The sequence below is a fragment of the Amblyomma maculatum genome, chromosome 3 (assembly GCF_055883805.1).
Source record: "Amblyomma maculatum isolate TAMU_Amacu chromosome 3, ASM5588380v1, whole genome shotgun sequence".
Lineage (NCBI taxonomy): Eukaryota > Metazoa > Arthropoda > Arachnida > Ixodida > Ixodidae > Amblyomma > Amblyomma maculatum.
Window position 1 is genome coordinate 203,344,496 of NC_139346.1, and position 25,811 is coordinate 203,370,306.

A 25,811-nucleotide genomic window follows, 5' to 3' on the forward strand; every position below is an offset into this window, starting at 1 on the left:
GGGAGTAATAAAGCCCTCGGAAAGCGATTATGCTTCGCCTATGATCTTAGTAGAAGCTCCAGGTAAAGACCCTAGGCCTGTGGTAGACTACCGAAAGCTAAATTCTCTCACCAGGGATCAAGTGTATCCTATTCCGAATATTGAGGAGAGAGTAGAACAGGTCAGTAGAGCGGCATATGTGACTACGCTGGACCTTACTCGAGGATACTGGCAAGTACCGCTCACTGAACGCGCCAGCAGATACGCGGCTTTCGTCACTCCGACGGGCAGCTACCAGCAAACAATGATGAGTTTCGGGCTCAAAAATGCTCCATTTTGTTTTTCCCGACTCATGGATAGGGTTTTAAATGGGTGTGAAACATTCGCGGTGCCTTATTTAGATGACATTGCGGTTTTTTCCGACTCATGGGCGGACCATATGGTACATCTAAGAGCTGTACTGAGCCTTTTGCGTCAAGCTGGACTAACCGTAAAGGCCGAGAAATGTTGCCTGGCAAGGGCGACCGTGGACTACTTGGGTCACAATGTAGGTCAAGGTTTCAGGAAACCCAGCGAGATTAAGATTTCTGCGGTAGCAGACTACCCGCGGCCGAGCACGAAGACGGAAATTCGAGCATTCCTGGGTCTGACTGGGTACTACAATCACTACATCCCTAACTATTCAGCTTTGGCTAGCCCTCTGACCGACGCTCTGCGCAAGACAGAACCGACAAATGTAGTCTGGGACGAACAAAAGGAAGCCTCCTTCGTAAACCTGAAGGCTGTGCTGATTAGCCGTCCGGTATTGCGAGCTCCAGACTATGGCCGAGAATTCACGGTCCAGTGTGATGCCAGTGATCGAGGGTTAGGTGCTGTTCTCTGCCAGAGAGATGACGACGGTAATGAGCACCCCGTGCTCTACTTGAGCAGAAAACTGAGTTCTAGAGAGAGGGCTTATTGCGCGTCAGAGAAAGAATGCGCTTGCATTGTATGGGCCATTCAAAAATTGCAGTGCTATCTTGGAGGGGCCAAATTCACCGTAGAGACGTACCATTGTCCCCTGGCTTGGCTGCAAACTGCGACATCGAAGAACAGTCGCCTTCTTAGGTGGAGCTTGATTTTACAGCAGTATAATTTTGAAATAAGATACAAAAAGGGGAAGTTAAATGGGAATGCGGACGCGCTTAGCCGCTCTTTCTAAGCGGTCCGAGATGTTCCTCACCATGTATCCAAATTGATAATCAGGTTTTTTTTTTTTTTTTCGTGCGCTTGTATATGTGTGGCTATGTAAAGCAGCACGTTTGGTTTTCTAGGAATACGTGGGTCCTGAACGTCTTGAGAGTGGGCTTTTCTCGAACAACAATGGCAGTTTTCTTTTAACCTGGTCTCTTCAGACGGGAGCCGAGTGCTTGCTTCGACATGTGGTTGAGTTTCAGACAGCTCGAGCAATTTGGCCTACAACAATCAAGACAACGCGACAAGCAACAGCGAGCTTCAAGCGTTCACGTGCAGGCCATTAAGTCGTCTCTTCATGCAGCAGCTGGGACTGCTGCCCTCCGAGACTCTTCTGGCGGGGGAGGAGGCTGTTACGACCAAGCATCCGCATTTGCGCGCTCTATTGTTCGCCTGTGGGCATGGATAAGTGCTGTGAATATGTGGTGATGGTCCAATGGCTCTAAGTGAGCCTGTTTCCAGGAATCCTGTTTTGTAAGCCTGTTTTGCTTTGTGGACACTCTGCAAATGCCAAATTGACCCTGCCAAGAGAACATCTGGAAAAACACAAAGAAACGTCCCCCTGCGGGGAAATGCAGGAAGTGCTTTCTTTCTTTTGTTCACCCTTCCAGTCGATAAGCCCTATCGTCCAGTGAGGAATGCCTACTTTCCAAAGGAGACGACAGAGTGACATGTCCGCTGACGTGCAGGGCAAGAAAGGAGCATGACGCATACAGCCATTAAGTGATTTCCCAGGAATGCAGGAAAGATTTGCAATTGTCGAAAACGGACAATGCTGGGAGCGGATGCGGCGCCACGTGCACTCGGGTTTCTGAGAAGTAAAACCACTTGTCAGAACCAGCCTGTGGTTTCTTTGCTGAAGAATAGAAATGTACCTCCTCTCCTCGCCGTTCCCAAGCTTTTCCCGCCAACAAGTGATCACGCCCAACGAATGAATACCGGACCAGTCAGTGCTTCAGACCATCAGTGCAGTGATGTGTTCGATTGGATGCCGATACCTGAGGGGCGTGCCCTGGATTTGGTTGGTCAGCATCTTCAGAGAGGGGCTGGACATAGGGGGTTTTAAGGACGCTGCAGAGCACGAAATGTCGCTCTGGGCCCTGGGTAAACGGCTCATCCAGTCGCTTCTCGCTATGAACTCTTAACGCTTGCCATTTTGCTGATGTACCCTTCTTTTTCGTGTAAATAATCTTGTAAATAAGTTTCTCAAAGTGCCATTAAACCTGCTTGTACATATTTCACCAACTTCGAAGATTCAATCCTACTTCAACCCCGAGTCTCTGCACGCTACCAAGTGAAGGCCGGGTCGACATAGCCCCAGCGTCACGACACACCTTAACAATTCGGGCCGGGCAAGTGCAGCCGGTTTAATGTGAATTTACTATAAGGAACTGTCTTGTTTTCTTCTCTGTATTCAGGCGTAAAAGAGAATGCGCTAACGAGAGAGAGAAGTGGTTCTTATGGTGAAGATGGAAAGGGGGATCGGCGCGTTCAACTGTCTCCTCAGGTATGAGGGATCACCGCCGTTGCGCCGATTTAAGGGGGAGGAGGGTAAAGGGAAGGGAGGATGACTGGAATGGTGGAATTCGTCATCTAGATAGCACGAATAACGGTCCTTTCTCTCTCTCTCTCTCTTTCTATTCTTTTTTTTTTTTTTTTTTTGCAAGTCTTGCGGTGCTAATACATCCGTGTTTAGAGAGAATTTTAATAAAGAAAGCTATATACTAGTACTTGTAAAGATCGAGTTCTACATCTCTGTGCACAACATCATTTCTCGTAAAGTCAGACAGGCCGGAAATCCGGACTTGCCGTTTCTTAGATTTCTTAGATTAGAACCCAGAAAGAAGAATCGAATAAAAATGACTCGGAGTTTGTGCCTTCTGCATTTATTTATTCTGGGTCATGGAACCCCATCGGACACCTCCCGATCACAGGACACCTACGAAGCGGCCCTCTGACATGCACGTAAAAGCGAAGGCGTTTATGAACGCCCGGTTCTTCGCTAAGCGTGAGTCGCGAGGAAACATGGCACGCTCGCGAGTCACAAAGAGCACCGTCGTCGTCGTAGACGCTGCCGTTGCATTCCCGAGGGTCTAGAAATCGCAGTCGGCACCGCGGCTGAACAAAAGGGAGCCAAGTGCCGAAAGGGCAGCACCGGTGATGCGATTCTGCGCCGGTCGGTGCGGTGGCGATACGTAACATAAATACAAGGCCACGGAGGAGGCGTCATTGTGCACGCCCCAGGGGCACTCTCGGCGCGAACAGGAAGCCCCTGGACAGGAACTCCATTGTTGGCCGACGCCAAACGAAGGCGGCTGCTAGCCGACGTTGTGCACCTTCTTTCCCCCTCCCCAGCATCTAATCCATGCTCCGTCGGCGCTTACCGTGTTCACCGGCATACAGATCGACATCAATACAGCTTCCTCCCCTCCGCTCCTGATCCTGCTGATTTAGAGGTAGAAAGGAAATGTAATGGTGCTACGATAACGAGTCGACTTCGCGAACGTGATTAAAAAGCTGCAGGTTTATTACCTAAAGCTTCAACTGCTGACTGAAGCCGGTACGCCTCCTCATAATTCGAGACAGGGTGCTGTTAGAAAAGCCGGAAAAGGGGAATTTTTCCTATTCTCTTATACTCTCTCTTCGTCCTCTCCGCTTCTATAGAGACTGACTGGTTAACCACCCTCCCTTTATTCCTTCTTGACCTCTCTACGCTGTACAGCAGCCTGTTGCCAGCTTGCGTGCATTCTTGGCTAGGAAAGTGCCCACTGTTGCAAGTCCACCAATGTTTCGGGCAGCTCCCTCTTCCTCACACTTTAGTGCCTTTCAATTTTTCATTTCGAAAAACAAAAAGACAAAGGAGCGGTCGGGTTATGTACAAGTAAATACGGCACACTATACGCAACTGTCCAGCGCGCTGGGTGTCGAAGGCCGTCAATGCTCGGCGAATCAGATCAAGGTATAGCGTTTCCTCTCTCCCGCCGGTTCACACCATTGTCCGAAACACGTAGTACACAGGCATGGATGTCAGCCAGAACACGAAAGAGAAGCCGCGCGAATGTGGATAGCTATTGTACCGGACTGCGTCTGTACGCCGCTTTTTTAATGTTGCCGAAAGGAAGGGAGGAAATGAGGTGGCAACGGCTATTAACAAATACAAGTATGCATATACCATTGGCCATACATGCGCGTCAACCTGCAGAGGGGAACGAAATCATAAAGCGTATCTCACAGGTGCGCCCCTGAGGTACCGTTCTCCTCCATTTGACAAACAACCAGCCGGATTATAAATGCCTTCGTAAAGGAAAGGAACGCGGAAAAGCAATTTTTACTTATATCGAGGAAAGCGTCAGCAAAAATTAGGACCTTTTAGTGCTCCTGGCATAACCCCTGAAACGATTCTTGAGAAAGCCACATACTTTTGGAACGATCGCACTGGGCTTTTCTTTTAGATTTCCCGTTTTAATGCGGCATCCCGCGCAAGGTGTGAGAAGGGGCAGCGAAGTTCAGATCGCACTAGGACATACATGAATAGCAATGTGCCCATCAGCAAAAATATTTGGGACAATCAACACGAGACAAGCGATAAGACCGTTTACAGTTGAAACAACAACAAAATAAAGCGGATGGCACGCGCAACTGTAAATATTTTGTGTACTGAGAGGGGCCACGAAAATCTGTGCACTATAAATAAGCTCATAAGCGCTCTTTTATTATCTTCCGCGCTACTCGTACACTGTACTCATTATTTTATATTATTTAAATTTGCCCGCTATGCAGCATTAAAAATAAAAAAAAAAAAAAACTGACCTGCGCCAACAGTTGCCGCGGCAAGAACAACAGAAAAACTGGGAATGCCCGCCATCGCGAGAAGCTACCAGAAGAAGGTAACAAAATGCAGATATGCCGGCGAACCTCTGTGGTCTCTTCAATATGGAACCGAACGTACGTACTCCCATAAGCACGAACTTCGCGCTAGCAAACAGGATATAGGATACCTCATTGGACCGTTTCATATCCACTTTGTTGAAGCAGCGTTGTCACGTTAGTGGTTTTCCCGATAAATTTAGCGGGTTTTAATCTGTTTAGCGAGAAAAACCTTGTATTGCAGGAGGCAGGATTTTTAGCGGTTTTTACTTTTTAGGTCCTGACGTTTTGTAGCGAGAGCTACATTGGCCACAGTCTGGCCATTTCGCCGTGCCTGTCCATGCCTGTCCGTTAGAAGAAGAAAAAGAAGAAAGAGAAGAAGAAGAAGAAGAAGAAGAAGAAGAAGAAGAAGAAGAAGAAGAAGAAGAAGAAGAAGAGAAAGAAGAAGAGAAAGAAGAAAAAGAAGAAGAGAAAGAAGAAAAAGAAGAAGAAGAAGAAGAAGAAGAAGAAGAAGAAGAAGAAGAAGAAGAAGAAGAAGAAGAAGAAGAAGAAGAAGAAGAAGAAGAAGAAGAAGAAGAAGAAGAAGAAGAAGAAGAAGAAGAAGAAGAAAAAGAAGAGAAAGAAGAAGAAGAAGAAGAAGAAGAAGAAGAAGAAAAAGAAGAAAAAGAAGAAAAAGAAAAAGAAGGAAAAGAAGAAGAAGAAGAAGAAGAAGAAGAAGAAGAAGAAGAAGAAGAAGAAGAAGAAGAAGAAGAAGAAGAAGAAGAAGAAGAAGAAGAAGAAGAAGAAGAAGAAGAAGAAAAAGAAAAAGAAAAAGAAAAAGAAAAAGAGAAAGAAAAAGAAGAAGAAGAAGAAGAAGAAGAAGAAGAAGAAGAAGAAGAAGAAGAAGAAGAAGAAGAAGAAGAAGAAGAAGAAGAAGAAGAAGAAGAAGAAGAAGAAGAAGAAGAAGAAGAAGACAGATAACACGGTAGTTGGTAGACGCGAACGACAATTAACAGCGAGTTGCTAGGACAGAAGGTTCATTCGAGCTTTGTGACGGCTGTGTGCCCCAGAGTTGGACGTAGAGACGATGTCATACCACTAGAAGTCTTCTACACCCGAATGAGGATGGTCAACGACGAGAGGCAAGGGGTGCTCTACGTGAAGTGATTCCCCTATGGCATAAATAAAGCTGAAACCATAGAGTAAACTACTATGTGCAAAAGATATGTCTTTACTTTCAAACCAAACCTAAGCGTAGCCATGCTGATTGCTCTCGCGTAACTCCAAGTTTAACCACAAGCTAAAACACAGCTAAGTTTTTTACTGCCGGTTTCCGGTTGTCCTGCAATTTTTGTTTAAGAAAGTGAAAGTTCATGACGTCACTGAGATGTCAATGTGTCGAATATTTGAACACGCCCAGCATACCTTATATGGATTTACGCGCCATATTTTAATTCAATCGTCCAGTCTTGCATGCCATGTGGTCCGGCGGACTTGGACCTGTCAAGAATACGTGCAGAAGTTTAGAAAACGAGGGCTACAGGGCCCTAATCGACTGTAATGGAAGAAACCCATCCTCGTCAGCTGGAGCAGCCATAGGAGCACAGCTGATTTCTGAGATGGAGTGAATGTGCTTCCGACAAAAATCCATCCTTCGAGCTAGCCGAATTGGCTCTCTCCATATATGCTTTTTTTGGAGTACGTATAGGTGGACGTATATTAAATCTCTTAAGCGTTATTAAATGTATGCATGGAACCTGATGTGAACAGATGACGATTCCCATATTAATTATCGAGCTGACTCTGAATGCAGAGTAAATTATGCTCAAACTACGAACTGACCTCAAATGTAAACCAAAAATTGACACGATACGAATGTGTATATGTTGGCAGCAATGCTGCAATCCCGCCTAGGCCCGGAGCTACGAGCGGACTATAATAGTCCGCAGAGTGCTCAGCTAAGCAAGATGAAGCAGACGACGTCTTTTTGCAAGTTATTGTGCCTACAGACAGCCATTCGAAGACAGGAAGGTAAGAATTACTTCTGCAATTTCCTACAGAAATAAGGCGGGGTATTCCTGAATTAAATCATTTGTAGCCCTAAGTTTACAATCAAAAGAGAAAAAATCGCTTTCTAATATATTTACAATAGCCCCTATTTTTTTACAGCTCAAATAACGAAATAAAATGCTTAAAAATGAGCTTTTCTTGGTGAAAATACGGAATTTACGATTTTTGGTGGATTCCGGTGAACAGATTTTCTATTTTTGATTTGGCAACAGTGCTTACTTTGTCTTAAGCCGCTCATTAAGCCTGACGTTCATTAATCTGCACACGCCTGCAGCGAGGGCTTGTTCTTGACGGCACACAGCGTCGATTACGCAGTCTTCACTGCCTCTCACCTCCCCGCGGTCCTTAGCATCTGCCAAGTGGTAGCGACGCAGTTCCCAAACGAGGCTCGCTCGTTAGGGACGCCGCGCACGCGCAGACCGCGGCCGCACTCTTTCACCGCGCGCTTTGCCGACGAGCGGCCGCCTATCCGGAGCTCTGGATTATTCTGTGGGTACGCTGAAAAGAATTTTGTTTCATTTGATTTGCTTCACATGGTTTAGCTTCCCAAAGCGGCTCGGGTAACGAGGAACCCCGCAGTGAAGGGCTCCGGAGCTATAAGCTTGGCTTCAATTCACAAAAAGCAGGCTCTCATTTGGATGGCCTCAGACACCGAAACGGGCTCGTGAGAGCTCCTGCGCTCTGGGCCGAAGCCTATGAGGCGGCCAACGAGGCAGCTAGCTGCCTTTTAGTGCAAGAAGGCTCACAACTAAAGAAGCAGCCCACGGTTTTCAAATATGGGCAGCATACTCGACGGTAAAGACACTATTATATTCATGGATTCGGTGGATCACACGAATTGGAGTTAAACCAACTGTATTCCAAATTCATCATTAGATTCATCTGAACTGGCTTCCTCAACTGCCGTACTGCAGAACTAAAAGAACAACTGCCTTTCACTGCTACAGCTGGCACCAACGAATTGTAGGCAAAGCTATCCCCACCTGTTTTTTTTTTCATTTTCTTTTTTCTTTTTTTTACGGAACAACTTTACAATGGAGACGACCGTTCCTAACGGCGCAAATGGCAATGGCCCTAAGCGCGACAGCAAGAGTAAACAACCACGCCCCTTTCGATAACTCGCGAGCTTTCTCCGTAAACAGGGAAGGAAAATGAAGGTAATGAGCTTCACTTACAGAAAGTTTATTGTCTTCTCGCACAAAGTTGGCAGCAGTTAGAGATAGCAAGGGCGGTATAGGGGAACCCCACTTTCACTACTAATACGTTAGCATTAGTAGTTTGAATTGTGGTGCTGGCGAAAACTCTTGAGAGTTCCTTGGACTGCCAGGAGATCAAATCAGTCGATATTGTCGACCATAAACCCTGACTGCTCATTGTAGGGTCAAATTCTAAAGTTAAAGCTCAGCTACTTTGGTCATTTGATGAGAAGAGAGGAGTCGCTGGAGAAAGATTTGATGTTGGGAAAGGTTGAGGGTCGCCAGAGAAGGGGTAGGCAGCGAACGCGATGGTTAGATAGCATCCTCGAGGCACTGCAGATGAAGTTATGTGATGTTAGGAAGATAGTGAGAGACCGGAAAGCGTGGCGTGACATGGTCCATAGGGTCACGAAGAGTCGGACACGACTGAACGACTGAACTGAACTGACTGACGTTAACATGCATTAGAACCCCGCGGCCAAGAAAAGCCGGACGGTCCGGCATAGTGTTGAGCGCACAGCACCTGCATGCCACAGTTGGCATCATGCCGCAAAGTGAAGGGAGGGAGAAAAGAAATGCATGGCAAACTATATAATAAATATAGGATGTATAAATGAAGTAATCAAAAGCAAGGGAGAGATACTAATAATGCGCTGTCATCGCGTAATGACAAAGAGGTGCCTCACAAGTTTTTCTTTTTTGGGCAGAAATAACTAGACAAAAGGTGGAGGAAAGGGTAGCCCATAATTTCCGCACGTTGGACGCAGTGCTCCATGCGGCACTGCGAGTTTTTCGCTCGTATGTGGCAGGCGTCTTCCGTACCATACCAGTTTTTCAGGGCTCCTCGCACTCCCGCCTATCCGAAAATTGATGCCGCATGTGTATAAGTCCTGCCGCCATAGGGGAACCGTATACCTGCTAGGGCCGCGTCACACGCTACAAGATATATACCTGTACACTGCGCATGTTTGCACTAGCTATATGTCCCCAAACGTACGACGAGCTTGTTTGGACGCCGCTCACGGTGGACAGAAGAAATCGTAATAAAGCCGTAGTCCCCGCACGCACGCAACGCCGGAGTTCGATCGAACCCGGCCTCTGCTTTAGGGGCGCTAGCTACAAAGTGTTTCTCTAAAGCTCCGCGCCTGCCTCCCGGGCGGGGGCGTATATACATGGGATTGGCGCGGCCCCGTCCTTTCGGCAAACACTCTCGACCGCTTCTGCATACACGAACGATTGCCAAGTTCGACATCATCAAAGAGAGAGAAAATCGGAAACTTCGGGGAAGAAGGTGGACCCCTAGTCCCGAGGTCGAGCTTGGCAATCCAACACGCAGGGAGCGCGCTGTGGCTGGACTGCCCTTACTCAACGCGTCTGTGCGCTCGTGCAGTCCCTAAGATCCCGGAAGCACGGAGTGTAAGGAGAGGGAATTATGGGAACGGGCACTCAGCGGCGTCAATTAGCGGCGTGTGTCAAAGGAAACCGTCCAAGCGCTGTTGACCCTTGTTCTTCGCCGATCTCAAAGCACCGAAAGAAGTATAGGGCCTCGCTCAGCGCCTGTTCTCTTCCACTCATCGAAAGCAGTGCTGCTAACGGCATGGAGATGCGTCTTCGCGCGCAGTAGCAGTGTGTATACGCAATCCGCAGCGGGGCTGCAACAGCAGTGATGTTTCATATTGTAACACAAAATGTCCTTAGTTGGAAAAAGAACTTGCTTATTTTGGCACGTTTACCCTACAGAATATTGAAATATATTTGGAAGCTATCTTAATTTTCACCAGTATTACTTTAGAGACTTCTTTATTTTCCATTCCTCTAGCAAAATAGAAATAAACGCCAGAGCGCGGGAGTTTATCGATGCAATTCGTGACAACATTAGCAAAAAAGAAAAAAAGAATACTTACGTAATAAGAACTCGCAGAAATTCCATTTAGGAACCGAAAATTCTCTAAAAGAGGAAGCTACACAGAATGGAACAGCGCTGTGCTGCAGCGACCTAATTGAAATCTGGACTAATATTTCATCACGCTACTGCTATATGACAAAAAAAAAAAGTTTAGACGGGAGTGCATGTAGCGAAAAAGTTCGTAGCCCACGCGAAAGCGACAACACTTTGGTCGCAGGCTTTCCTCTTGTGCATGCGGAGAAACGCTCAATTCTATCAGTCGCTTGTGAAATAGGGTCCACCGCTATCTTCCGCGACAATGGACAAATAGCAGAAGAGGTTTCCCTCCTTAGTCACAATAAAATGAAAAGAAACGCGTGCATTTCTTTTTTTTTTTCTTTTTTTTCACCAATGGTCCCTCAGTATAGATGAAGCAAGTTTCCGAGCCTTTGAAGTAACCTGCCCGCACCTGTAGAATGAGGACTGTGTCTTTTCTTCTAGACAGTCAAGAAAACGGTCGTTGTGCTGGAATTATACGAGTTCCGTCATAAAAAACCACCGATGGTGTAAATAATCTGCAGCTACCTTCACATTGTTTTCTTTACAGCAGGACTCTCGCAGCGTCCGTATAGGAGCCGGAATAGGCATTCTCCAACTCTCAGACGGCTCTTGGACACAGCCTGGCGACATTGTTATGACAGAGAGAGAGGGAGGGGGGGGGGGGGGGCGAGTAAGAGAGATAGAGAAAGCAAGAGAGAAGCACGAACGGAGATCGAGGAATACGGACGTACAGAGTTCTACTTGCACGCGCGCTGTCGAGTACGATGAAAACAGGATGAAAAAAGACACGCCGAGTGAAATGGGTCCCGGGGCGTTTTGGACTCAAGCCCGACCCATGACGAGCATGTTGCGCATGATCAACAAATGCGCACGCACGCACGCACGCACGCACGCACGCACGCACGCACACACACACACACACACACACACACACACACACACACACACACACACACACACACACACACACACACACACACACACACACACACACACACACACACACACACACACACACACACACACACACACACACACACACACACACACACACGCACGCACACACACACACCACACACACACACACACACACACACACACACACACACACACACACACACACACACACGCACACACACACACGCACACACACGCGCGCGCGCGCCTATTTCTCAGCGCTCAAGTATTGACGGAGCCCAATAGGGCGAAGTTGGAGGCGCTCAAAGTCTTCCGCCAGAAGCACGCCGAGGCAGCAGCGGAGTAAAGTTTGGGGGTAAGCGCAGCTCTTCCAGGCGCACAGACGTATATCTCCCTTGTTTTCGCCCGCACGGTCAGTGCGCGCAATCGAATCTCTTTGATCCTGAGTTCCATTTGCATTTCGACGTTTGATCTGAGAGAAGACCGAGAAGCGCAGTTCCGTCGCTCTGTACCGTGTGTACGCTGAGCTTCATTCCTCGAATCAAATGGAATTTGAAACGCGACCAGGGACATCCGAGCGTGCTTAGTTCAACATGGGTCTCGCTGTCGACGCACCGCCGCGTCAGCCAAACAAAAAAGTGTAAGGAGTAATGTAAAAAATCGATTACTCTGGCAGAAGACATTCGGTATTCACCTGCACCTAAAGGCCTTCTGTTTGTTTGCTTCTTTGTTCTCTTTCAGATAGAATAAATCTATATCGCTGCCTACTACTGATCTCAGGAGTTGTCAGCTTTTTTTAGGCGCTACGAGCGTCCATACTGTTCGATCCCTAAACGGTTCTGCTGAAAACGTCGAGAAACATTTTAAAGATGTTTAGCCAAGTGACACGCATTCGTTTCTTCGCTTCTCGATAGTGCTCTGAGTTGTCGGTGCGTAAGCGAGTTGGCAATACAGAAATTAGGATATTTCGGGCTATTATTGCATTTATTTATTTATTTATACCAAAACTGAAGACCATATAGTGTATGGACCTTATAGGAGACTTATAGTAAGAAGTTAACCAGAAATTCCAAGCACACACAGTTATTAATAGCAGAGAAAACAAAAGAAAACAAACAAAAGCAGAAAACAAAAACCTACCACACATCGCTATACAAAATTAAAAACTGTAGTAATCCCGATCGCCATCAGCTCGCGCGCCAACTCGAAGAGGTAGATGAAGTGGAGCCGGAGCCTTGTTGGCACTGCACTGTTGGCAAGCTGTTGGTTCGAACGCTACCCCCGTCGCTTTGGTTTGCGGACGTTGCATACGGTCTTGGTGCTCAAATAAACACCTTACACTTGGTGGAGGTGCTGGGTACGAGAAACTGTACATGTTGACCGCCTCAAGCCGTACTATGATCCCCCTACCCTTTCCTCACCATGAGTCGCCAGGATGGCTCCTTTTCCGCCGGGGGGTATTGTAGTAATCCCGATCGCCATCAGTGCCTTGTTGGCACTGCACTGTTGGCGCGCGAGCTGATGGCGATCGGGATTACTACAAAACACATGAAGCAGGAAGTTGACGTTTGTAATGAAGTTGCAATATTCCCTGATTGAAAAATACAAGGTTTGTGGTTTTGTGGGGTTTAACGTCCCAAAGCGACTCAGGCTATGAGAGACGCCGTAGTGGAGGACTCCGGAAATTTCGACCACCTGAGGTTCTTTAACGTGCACTGAGAAGATAAGGCATTTCATTCTGATGCAGTTAGAAGGAAGAAGCCGTTTTCGAATGTGTTGTATGTATACGACCATATGATTGATTGCGTCACGTCCTTTATTGAAAGCACTGGCGGAACACTTGGCTACATGAATCTGTGCAGGCATCTGACAGCACTGCAGTCACACAAATAAAATTTAATATAAGGAGTAGAAATTCTCAGGGAAACCAAGCTTTTGTTACAGCATTTCTGCTTTATATATACAGTTATCCGTGAGACATTAGTAAACATGATCATCGAGCTAAATTCGCATACGTTCAGTAAGTTATTTATAAGGAACTGCATATATTCTACCACTAATCTCAGTTTCGGCTTCAGGTTGCCGAACGAAAGTTCCGACGTCACAGACTAGTCTGAGATCACGCGAGACCCACAAAAAAACCGCTATATAATAGCTATTTGTAAAGCCGCTATCATTCCGGCTTTTGAAGAAGCTTAGCGTTAGAGCGCATGCGAATTAAAACTACAAAGCAGCGAATATATTGCAGCTTTTGTATGCGTCACCGAACCTCATGTTTTGTAGTGGTTTTGGTTGCAGTCAAGGGCTCCAAATAAATTTTTACTACCTCAAGTCACTTCATGGGACCATGAATTTCAATTCTCAATTATCTCCATCGGACTGCGGTCGCCTCGCTCGAATCGTGGACGGACCAATCCAGTGAGTCACCGTGACGTTTCGCAGATAACCTTGGAAAACACTTGTAAGAAGCCGCTGCCACCATATGCATATGTATACCTACATGCCCTACTGTACAAATCGTACTGTGCTCTACGTCTGGCGCCATACCCCCGTGTAAGCGTTGATGGTAAATTATTATTATTATTATTATTATTATTATTATTATTATTATTATTATTATTATTATTATTATTATTATTATTATTATTATTATTATTATTATTATTATTATTATTATTATTATTATTATTATTATTATTATTATTATTATTATTATTATTAGCAGCAGCAGCAGCTAACTTTGCAAGTCATGTCGAGTACATGAAGGAGGGCGGAGGGCACACATACCTGTCTGGGGCTCCTGGTGCGGAAGACGTGGCAGTGCCTCTGGTCGGCTCTCTGCCTCGGCTCGCGGGCCAAGAAGGCGAACTGGAACTGGCCCGGGTTACACGTGGCCCAGCAGATGCGCTGCACCGCGTGGGCCATCAGCACCGCCTGCGAGCGTCAACGAGCGTGAGGCGCCAACGTAGGACGACAGTCCTCCACTGCGAACGCTTTTCCCGGTTTCAAATTCCGGTAAGGACACCGTGCCACTGCTCATCAACACAAAGGGTTGCATACGTAAAATGAACAAAGTGCAGAGACGATGAAGGTTAAAAATTACCGGGCTGACGCATTTGTATCATATATGAGACACTCTTTCATGGGTGCATCATCATCATCATCATCAGCCTGACTATACCCACTGCAGGGCGAAGGCCTCTCCCATATTTCTCCACTTAACCCGGATCTGTGCTATCTGCATCCACTTGACCCCTGCGAACTTCTTAATCTCATCCGCCACCTAACTTTCTGCTGCCCCCTGCTACGCTTTCCTTCCCTTGGAATCCAGTTTGTTACCCTAAGCGACCATCGGTTATCCTCTCTTCGCACTACATGTCCTGCCCATGTCCATTTCTTCTTCTTAATTTCCACTAGAATGTCGGGTCATGGGTGCATACAGTGAAGCAAACTCTCGCCTATATGCGTAGGTATAAACTTCGCGTACCCTTAAGAAAAAATTAGAGGGGTTCGACGCTGCTGAACTGAATGTGGAGCGAAAGCTTTGGCTGCGGGCGACCGAGCGTTGCATCGAACACAGCCAGAGTGCCGACGAAGAAATCAAAGTTCATCGGCGTTATATGCAGAACTCACTTCTATGCCTGTTATGAACGTATGGGTGTCTGCGTGGTATAGGGTAACGTGAATTCAAGTGTCATGGCGGGCTGATTCTAATGTCACCCTCCCACATGAAAGGAGAGGCCCGAGGTGGAGCTCTTTCAGGCACCGGTGAAATGCCGGCGAAATGTTCAAAGGCAGCGTAGTGTAGTTTTCGCTACAAAAGTGAATAAAATCCGGAAAGCGCCGCCTGCAAGAAAAAAAAAAAAAAAAGAAGCCTCATCCACGGACCTCTATACGCTAAGACGCTGCTTCGGCGTCTCAACAACGTTAAAAAAAACTGGAAAAATTGATGCCACCTCGAAACAGGGCGACTTGGGAGGTCGTCTTCGGCCGCGTACATGGCGGAAGCCACAGGTGGACGCGGCCGCGCTCAGGCTTACCGCCACCAACGCACCACCATGGGGTGTGGTGGGCGTGCGCTGTGTACACACAGCATATGCACTGCGCGTTACCCGATAAGCTGCCACAAGGTGTAAGCTTCGGGGAAGAGGAAGGTAAAAGGGCGGGGCTAAAAACGCCCTTTAATCCCAATCCAAATCGGTCAGTGGCTGTGTAGCCGTCGAGAAAGCGCAGCTTAAGCAAATATGAATAGCTGATACACAGTCAAAGGGTATCATTGCCTCGTCACCGTCCCAAGACAGGCATATCAGCGCTTTCCTTCTTTTATGCATTCCTATTCTTTGGGTCCTTTCTTTTACGCGCCTAACTCAGACAACCCTCTTCGCATGCGTCATTTAGGGGACTAAATGGCTTCCCTGGAGATCTTGAAGACGCGGCTTAGTGCCCTGTTTAGCCGATCGAGTATCGCAAAAGCGCATTATCGTTAAACGGGTGACTTATGATGTCGTAGTTAACCCGCGCTCGCCGGCCAAGGAGCACCGCCCTCCTCGAACTCCCTCTCCAACAACGCCGCAGCGGTGGTGGGAAAGCCATCGGTGGCGACTTGAACCACGGCCGGTCTCGAGGGAGAGAGAAACGCGCTCTCCCTCGAGACCGGCCGTGCTTGAACGAACCGACTGCGAGCGAAGGTCCGGAGACCAGATCGACAGTCTTGCGAGAGCTGAGCATTCCTTTGACGCGCGATGCCACCCGTGAGAGCGAGCGAGCCCGCCGAAAGCAGCGCCCTTCGAGATCGCTATCGCGCGTCTAAACGCCGGGGCAGCCCGATCACTCACTTTGCAGGCAAGGAAAACACCTTCACCACCTGCTTCGCGCAGGGGGCGAAAGAGAGGGGCGATTTTGCATGTCCCCTCGCCAACTGAGACGGCGGCAGCATCTTCGCTGGCCGGCCCCCCTTTTCAAGGGAACGAATCATTATCTTCTCCGGTTAATCCCCTTGTTCCCACAACTAGGCTTTCCGCTTTTCGTCGCCGGACACCCATCTCCCCTTAGCGAGGGCGAACAACCCTTTCCCTTCTATCTTTCTTTGCGAGAGCGCAACGCATTGCGCGATTCTTTATACCTCAATTCTTGGAAGCTCTCGCCTCATTATTATTATTTTATTTTTTTTTTTTTTTTAAATGCCGGCGGCCTGTTTTGCAGATGCTGGAGGAGAGCGCACTCAACTCGTCGACCACTGCACAGGGGGAACCCGTCTGTGTCAAAGAATGCGCACGGCCGTTTTTGCCTCGGCCCAGGGAGAAGGGCATCTCTAAGTTTAAAAAAGGTGATGCGAATCGCGATTTTTCCATCTTGGCAGGCATGCGCCGGAGAAATGATTTCCGCCTTCGTAATATTGCGGCTTGAACTTGTCCGAGGAGCAGTGGAAAAGAAGATCAGCTCTCCATCGCTCCGATTTAAAGAGCATCCTTAGAGTATCTTTTTTATTATTGTTGTTGTTGTTGTTGGGATGACATTTTCTTTCCTCAAAACCAGTTATCCATGAGGGGAGAAATGAAAACTGGCTTCTGGAGAGGAAAAGCTCAGTAAAAACATGATTTTGTTTTCATTTCTTGAAACGCCCCTTATAGCGAATTTCGTAAATGACACGCTAATAATGTAGTATTTCAGGTTATGTCGTTGCGGAACCACGCGGGCTATTTTGGGAAAGATGAGACAGCCGCGGAGGTACTCCAATTCCTCCAGCTGTAACTCGGGATAAAATATTTTTGTTTGCAGAATGTCAGCTATTAAAGTTCACTTTAACACCGTTAGCACCGACATGCCTTTCGAGGGGCGCCCGGATCAATGAGGAAACTTGCAGATGCACAGCACTTTTAGCTTTTGTCAGATGGGGCACGATGTTTCTCGGACGAGCAGAAAAAGATGAGAACAATGGCCGACAGCTTTTCATCAATCATGCGCGAAAGACAGCGCGAGCTCCGCCACATCCTCCCTTTCATATAAACATGGTCAAGCCTGTTTCTGAGCCGCGCTTTGACTGCAAAACCAGGCTTTGTGTGTACGACGCTAAATTTCACTGCTAGATCTTAATTAGGCGGCGCTATCTGAAGCAGCATGAAAAGACACTGAGGTTGACATAAAACGCAGAATAACTCCGGCAAAACATTGTACCTTTTCCGCGCTGCACACAAAGACGACCATGTTAAGCCCCCGTGCTTTCTTCTACTAAAACCATGCAGTGCTGTGGATGCTACCAAGACTACGTTGGCAAATCAACCTTCGAACGTGCAATGCGGCTTTGTGAATTCGGCCTGTGATCACAAAACGAATGCTTCAGCATGACTGCACGGTTCTCTCGTGGGGCGGATGATAAAAACTAAGTATACAACACGGAATGCGCTATGGGGGAAAAGGGAACAAGTGGGAAACGCAGAAGTTTACGCTCGGCAGGAAGGAAAGGAACAGCGGGAAACAATGACCCGCGTAAGCGAATAAAGCGGCTGTCGTCGCTCTGTCCGCTGGGAAAACCGCGGCACAAAACGCTCCCCTGGCGCAGTCACGGATGATTCGTTTTTTTCTTTTTATTCGTTCTCCACCTGCTTTGCACGCTTTCTTCTCACCCACTCTTCGCGGAAAATTTGCTGCGCTAGCATTTTATTTTTCTGCTTACTTGTTTTCAACTGTTCAAAGGAAGCTCATGAGGAAAGGGGGCGAAGATTGCTCATGAGGCGTGTCGCGTTCTCTCCCTCTCCCTCTCTCCACACACACACACACACACACACACACACACACACACACACACACACACACACACACACACACACACACACACACACACACACACACACACACACACACACACACACACACACACACACACACACACACACACACACACACACACACACACACACACACACACACACACACACACACACACACACACACACACACACACACACACACACACACACACACACACACACACACACACACACACACACACACACACACACACACACACACACACACACACACACACACACACACACACACACACACACACACACACACACACACACACACACACACACACACACACACACACACACACACACACACACACACACACACACACACACACACACACACACACACACACACACACACACACACACACACACACACACACACACACACACACACACACACACACACACACACACACACACACACACACACACACACACACACACACACACACACACACACACACACACACACACACACACACACACACACACACACACACACACACACACACACACACACACACACACACACACACACACACACACACACACACACACACACACACACACACACACACACACACACACACACACACACACACACACACACACACACACACACACACACACACACACACACACACACACACACACACACACAGACGCGCACGCACGCACGCACGCACACACACACACACACACACCTTCTTTTGTTACATCTCTCGCAACTATATATGTAAATTGTCATGAAATTTCACGGCACCTAAAAAAATACAAGGCCCTTCTGTAATTTATTCCCAAAAATATAAGAAAGAAAAACAAAGACGATTGTTAAGGATTAAAACCAGCGGAAAGACGCAGACAAAGAGAGAAGCACACAACACAACGCTGGACGCGGTGGACCTTATGGTGCAGTCATCGTTATATGACTGCATCATAAGGCCTCAGTGGAAGTTCTATACTTGAGAGCCTACGCACTATTTCGCGTAAAGGCGTTCTGACCGACGCATTGTATCAACCTGTGTCCGACTCATTCCAGTAGACGGGTACACGCTTCATTGTGCAGCGGATGAATCCTTTCTGGCAGTCAGGTTAGAAAGCACGTATTCACTTGCACGTATTTTTGCACTCGCTCCCCTTTGAACCTGTTGCTTGATTTAATGTGAACATTTCCAAACTCGGACCACTTCCGTTCACAGGCCGCGGAAGATGAGGGAATCCGCAGTACTCGAGAGGCGAGGAGGATCAAGGGCTGGGGATCGTGCCACCATGTGGATGGCTCCAAGTATTTCGCAGAATCTAAAACTCCTCCCCTTGAGCGAACTCCCTTGAATTTTTTGTATTCTGCAACGTTAGACTAAGTTTTCCGGCAACCAGCGATACGCACTATGCTTGGCCAGAAATCCAAACGGGGCCAAAATCTGCTCGTCATTAACGTTTCTGCCAGGATATCATGCATGGGTATAGGAGGTTGACAGCGATATGAACGGTTCGCACACAGAATTCCTCTCACCCACTGATCTCATGCATTATGCGAGCCTGTTCTTGCACTAGTGTGCAGTTTTCACCTTGGCCAATACTTTACCAAATTTTATACGCAGGCATTCAAGAGATCGTCAGAGCAGAGCAAAAATGTTGCTTATGCCTCGCTGGTTGCCATATAGCAACTGTGACACCAACCGTTGTCAAGGCACCACAGCGGCGAGTGGGACGACGGCCTGCACAACATATACCCCTATGGCATGCCTCTCCCTTTATCGCCTCTGGCGCGTCATTTTCTCAAGTGGCCTTACTAATGTACCTCCATGAGCGCATGCGATGTAAGCGTACGTTAGAAATCCCCGTGAGGTCTAAATTATTCCTTAGCCTTTCACATACGGCGCCCACTGTCACTTTCTCTCTTCTTTCACTCCCACTTTACCATTGCCAGATGTGAAAGCGTTCGAAGCGCCTTGCTGCCCCGGAGTAACACATAACTCATCGACTAATCATCATCAGTACTTTACCTCCGGTAATCCCCACCCCCTCCCCCGATTACCAATATCGCCTGGGCTGGGGTGTGCTGGGATAGCTTTTTGTGTACGAGGTGACAGCCCTACAGCCGGGATCAATGGCTGTCGTGCGATGACACGCTCGAGGCGGTTGCAGCTGACAAACTCAGCCTTGTTCACCACTGTGGCGGCAAGCCAACAGGGTGACCGGACGACCTTCATCGCACCTGAAGTACCTTGAAGGGAAACCAATCCCTGAGTAGCCATTGTAACAACACCGACAATTTTCCACCATAAACAGGCCAAACCACAGTCCACACACCACGGCCAATAACGGCTGACACCAAGCGTCCGTGAACCTTTGCTCACTGTGGAACCGCCTTAACCGCTGCAGAGAGAGCCGGACCTCTTTTCACACTTTCTCAAGTATTTTATGAAGGCCCGGGACTCTACTGCCGTATGCAGCCGTGAAGTGCGCCAGTCATACTTGGCATAAGCACTCCTCGAGCAAGGGGATGAACTGTTTGACTGCGTGTGATAGGCAGCGGATTCAGGTATCGAATTGTTTTCTGTTGTGTGGTACACATGGAAGCTGTGACAGGTTAGCTAGATGACGCAGAAAAGCTGTAGGAAGGAGACACTGGGCAAAGGCACGCACAGAGTCTCGCATCTGGGCGTCTGGAGCGCGACAATGTCATGAGCAGGTAACAGTTAGTTCGACCAATCACCTAACTCTCAGCGAGCGTGACTGATAAGCTTATTTCATCGGGAATCCGAAGTTGACTCCGATATCCGCTACAACAAGGTTACTAGAATAAACTAGTAACGTGGCGCTACAAGAGTTCCCGCTCGCAGTTATTAAAATGTCCTTAGTTCTCATTGCCCTCGTTTAGGCCAGGATGACCGCGTATGCGAATTGATGTGCGTCGGGCACGTGCTCAGTATCGGTCAGCAACAGCAACTTATTCAGTCCACGCTTAAAGTGAAACGTCGCTTTTCTCACACTGGCGCGAATTTCGATGAGCTGCCGCTTCTAGCTCTCCTCAAGTGAGATGGAAGATTATAGTTGAGCCGCGCAGTACACGGTGTGGCCACTGTAATCTAAGCGCGGCGTCGATCGCGATAATGGGCAATTAAAGCGCAGTGATTGAGGATAAATGCGTCTAACACAGTGTGTTGTGGAAGAGTGCCTCTCGAAAAGTGCGATTTAGTGTGGGCTTATCGACCATACCAAGGATTTTTATTTATTTTTTTTTTGAAGGAAAGCGAGAGGTCATGCATATGCCTATAACGACCGCGTTGGTTTATTCGTCGCGAAGTATACCTAAATTGATGCTCCCTGGTAAAGAGAAGTCGATGGTTATATTCACTTTTCCGTCGCTACGACAAAGCTTTTTGCACTATGCCCAATACGGTCATTTCATCGCCAGCGCTGAGGACGCCTGCATTCTTTTTATACGGGAACTTTCTTCCACACTTAAAATGGAACATTGAAAGTTCGAAAAACGCGCACCAGAAACAATACCCTATAGACTAAACTTCACTGCGGAAGAATTGCTTGCCCTGTTCTTTTTTTCTTTTCTTTTTTGTAGACCTGAGCACATATCCATCATTTTTCTCAACTGTGCTAATGGAAAGAGCGACAACATTGAAGGGCGGTATAACGCAAATACCCCCATGACGTTGAACACAAAATGTTTTGTGCGAGCCGGTGGGATAAATCCCGCAGCACTTTATGCTGAATACTCGCTCGTCCTTTCTGCGAAAAACCCCGCAGCGAGACCGCAACGCATACACTCCTGCGTCGTAAAGCGCATTTTTGTTTTCGTGTACATCTGTATATATGCGCTCTGTATCTAACTTTTATCGCTGTAATTTTCGTCGAAACTGCCGCGAAATATTGCAGAAAGCTGAAAGAGGAGAGCCCTTCCACTGATGTGTGTGCGACACGGCTTTGCGGGCTCGGCGATTGCTTCCGTAATGCGAGATCGCTCGAAATCGGAGGCCCCTGCACACAAATAGTTTCATTCCCCTCAGGTAACGCAAAGCCAATAGCAGTGGAGAGAAACTGGGGCCCGCGCTGGTAAAAGGGGTCGTTCTTCAGGCTGAGCGCGCTCTTTGTTTCAAAAACTCGTGCCGCATAACGTAGAATTAAAAAAGAAACAAGAAATCGGCAGCCATTTGTTGGCAATGCCTCGGGAAACATACGAGTAGCGAAGCAAGAGAACCGCGAGGACGCTCAAGAGGAGCGTTACAGCTCGAGGGCGTGCTTGAGCAAAGCGGGATCGAGTAGCCATATTCATGTTCTGCAACCCGAGAACGTCTAACGGTGAGACAACTAAAAAAAAAAAAGAAAAAAAAAAAGGAAAAAAAACGAGGAAGCGAGCAGAGTTTGCGCGTCCCCGAATACATTAGAATTTCTGAAAAATTCCGAGGCTTGAGAGTACGTCAAATGTAGGTACATCTTCTACGAAGCCAGCGCTCGGTACAAATCTTGAGTACCATGTATGCCTCAGGTAATATTGCCTGAAGTTACATCGACTTGTTTGAAAAGTTTAAAACAAGACAAAAATCATTGAAACAAAAGTTAAAACGGTTAAAAAAATCAGAGTTCATTCAAAGCTTGATATTTTTTATTGATTGATTGATCAATTTTCCAATTTATCGATCGCATCATTTGATTTTATTGCTTACACTCCTTCAAGTTCCCTTAATATGGCCATCATTCTCTCTGCTGGCCGTTAACTTATCGAGAACGAACCAATATATATCAATCAAGTAGTGAGTTCAAGAGAGAGATTTGAAATATTAGTTTAGCACAGGTGTACGGATGCAGTGATGCGGATATGTATACGCATGGACGCGCTTACAAAAGCTGAAGAGCAGTTCGCATTTTGCGCCGGCTCTTCACAGCACGTATAAAGATCGCGCTTCAATTTGGCTAAAGAGTGCGGGCCTTCCGCGACACTCTCATCTAAGTGCTCCGCCGCCAGCTATTTTAGTGGCAGCAGGTCGGATCGCGACGGAGGCGGCGAGCATACCTGCGAAGCCCAAGCGAGACCGCTTGCATTTTAGGACACTAGGGCGCTTTCTTCGAACGAGGATCCAGACTACCGAGGCGGAAAACGATGGCTGGAGGCTTATTTCCTCAGAATGAGAAACCCGACTAAAAGGGCCTGCTCACTGTATCTTTCCCTGTAGTTAAGTTTCCTTGCAGAGAAAATGTGTTCAATGTTTACTTTCTTGTTTCTTTCTTTTATCTTCTTCTTCTTCTTATTTTTTTTTTTTCAGCATGAGCAGTATCTCTTCAGGTTTCAAGGGATGATCCCGGAATACCAATCGAGGCAAGAGAAAATCACGGCGTTAATCCACGGCCCACGGGGCCCTGAAGCCGCTCCAGGCCAGGAGTGAGGTGCACCAGCAAGCGCGGCACATGCAGATGCATCCCTTTTCGACGCCTGGTGCTGGAATAGTTTTAAACAAACCTCTCGCCTATATCGAAGCTCCAAGAAGCATCTCAGGGCTGTGGTCCTGCGGAGCAAATTTATTGCTTCCGCTCTGAGCCCGGCAAGAGCTCTGACCAGGCTGGGAAATGACCTGTTTCAGAGGGCGTGAACCGGGCCCGGGCCGGAAACGGGCTAATAAAATAAGAATTGGGCCGTACATTCAGGGTCGACGTACGGCTTCGATTTACTATTGTACAGTGAAGTGCACTTGAGGCGTTACAGAAGTAACACGGATGAAATCATGCCACGATGCGTGATGAGGAAAATAAAAAGTTAAGGTTTATGATTTATTTATTTTGCGCTCAACTACTGAGGAATTAAACTACTGAACCCAGTTTAATCCTTGGCATGGCGGCCGCGTTTTGATTGAGGTGGACGGCATGACACCCACGTAATATGCGGCGTCAGTGCAGGTCAATTAAAGAAAGGTGTTCGAAATGATCTACAGTCCACAAATGACGCTTCCCCCATAGACTGAGTTGCATTTGGAAGGCGCGCAGGCCATTTTGCTCTTTGTCCGTATTGTAAAGCGACCAGCCCTTTCACTGAGTTCAACCAGTAAAATTGCGTTAATTGAAAAAAAAAAAGAAAAGAAAAATGTCGGTCCCCTGACTCTGACGAAGCTTTATTATTTAGGCATTGCCGGTCATAAGATATGACTCATTACGTATCTTGATGGAACGAAACAGTGGTTCATTACGCGTGTATCCAACGCTTTTCATTTTGCTCTTGGAGATTCCTAGTTCATCCTTGTTATCCCTGCCATCTACGAGAACACAGTTAAGAAAGCACACCGGGCGAACAAGCCTTGTGTGTAAAAAAAAAAATAATAATAAAGATTATTTCCAGCTTTACAGCGATTAAAGCTTTTCTGTCGGCCTGCTCTTTATTTGTGCAGTAGAAGTCTACCTTCTCACAGTGAACAATCTATCAAATGCATTACTGTGAGAACGGGACCGGGGCGGGCCCGGGCTGGGCTTTACTCCGAACTTTGCGGGCCGGATTGGGCTCAGTCCGGCGCTAATTTAGCGGGAGTGAGTGAAAAACGTTTATTTCTGATATGGCGATTACATATTGAGGGACGAGGAGTGGTACCCTCAGTCCAGGATCCCAATAGCCCTCGCAGCTGCTTCAGCCCGGCGAACGAGCAGACGCTGGTCCTCCAGGTCGGGTGCGCGAAGGGCATTCTCCCAGTCCGCCTCACTTGGCGTGAGTATACGAGGGGCCGCTTGAATAGCTTGGCAGGCCCAGACAGTGTGGTAGAGGATTGCTAGAGACCCACAGAGTGGGCACTCAGGACGATAGAGAGTTGGATGGATACGGTGTAGACGAGTGAGGCAGGGGAAAGTCTGAGTTTGGAGCATTCGGAGAGAGACCGCCTCGGTCCGCGAGAGGCGGCGGTGAGGTCGCGGGAAGGCGCGACGTGTCGCGCGGTAGTATTCAAGGATCTCCCGGTACACAGGGAGTACAGGGTTAAACGCTGCCGGAGAAGGGCCCGGCGAACTCGGCGGCGAATCAGCTCGGTAGGCAAGAGCGCGAGCCCAGGCATGTGCCTGTTGATTACCGTCGAGAACGTCGTGTCCAGGGGTCCAGACTAGCGTAGTTGGTGGGGCGGGAGTCGGTGCATGTTGAAGAACGGTAGCGGCGGTGTGGTCTACGACTAAGTCGCGGTACCCACGACAGGCGGAGGCCGAGTCGGTAAAGACTGTCCGGGATGTGGATGGGTCTGGGGTAGTGAGAGCCAGAGCGATGGCCAACTCTTCTGCTGATTGAGCGCTGTTAGTACGTAGCGAGGCCGCAGTGAGGAGGCGACCCGTGTGGTCCCCCACGACCGCTGTGAAGGCAGCTAGCGAGGCATATTTGGCTGCATCCACGTAGATGGCGGATTTGGACGACCCGTAGCGGCGGCGGAGATACTCTGCCCGGGCGGTGCGACGAGCAGTGTGGAGAGTGGGCTGCATATGGCGTGGGATAGGGGCCACCTTGCAGAAAGTCTGGAGTGACCGAGGAAGCGAGTTTGGTTGTCGGGAAAGAAAGCCTGGAGGGCGAATGTCGAGGTGGATCAGGAGGGCCCGGCCAGCAGGGGACAGGGTTAGGCGTTGTAGTTGTGCGAGGGAGTGGGCTTCGACCAATTCGCGCGAGGTGTTATGAAGACCGAGTGCGAGAAGTGCCGAGGTAGGCGTGGACGGCGGGAGGCCTAAGTGAGTCTTGTAGATTCTGCGGATGACGATATCGAGTCTATCGTGGTCTGAAGGGGGGTAAGAACAAGGTAAGGAACAACATGCTGAAAGCGGCTTAGGAAGAGCGCTTGG

At 48.0% G+C, this 25,811-nt stretch overlaps 1 protein-coding gene across 1 annotated transcript in view; it reads right to left on the reverse strand.

Moving 5' to 3' along the window:
• LOC146197464 (uncharacterized) overlaps positions 1 to 25,811 on the reverse strand; it is a 167,256-nt gene that overhangs the window by 75,253 nt on the left and 66,192 nt on the right. The window contains exon 4 of the mRNA XM_084599290.1: positions 13,975 to 14,121. Within this exon, the coding sequence (XP_084455416.1) occupies positions 13,975 to 14,121 (147 nt within the window). The remainder of the gene's footprint in view (positions 1 to 13,974; positions 14,122 to 25,811) is intronic.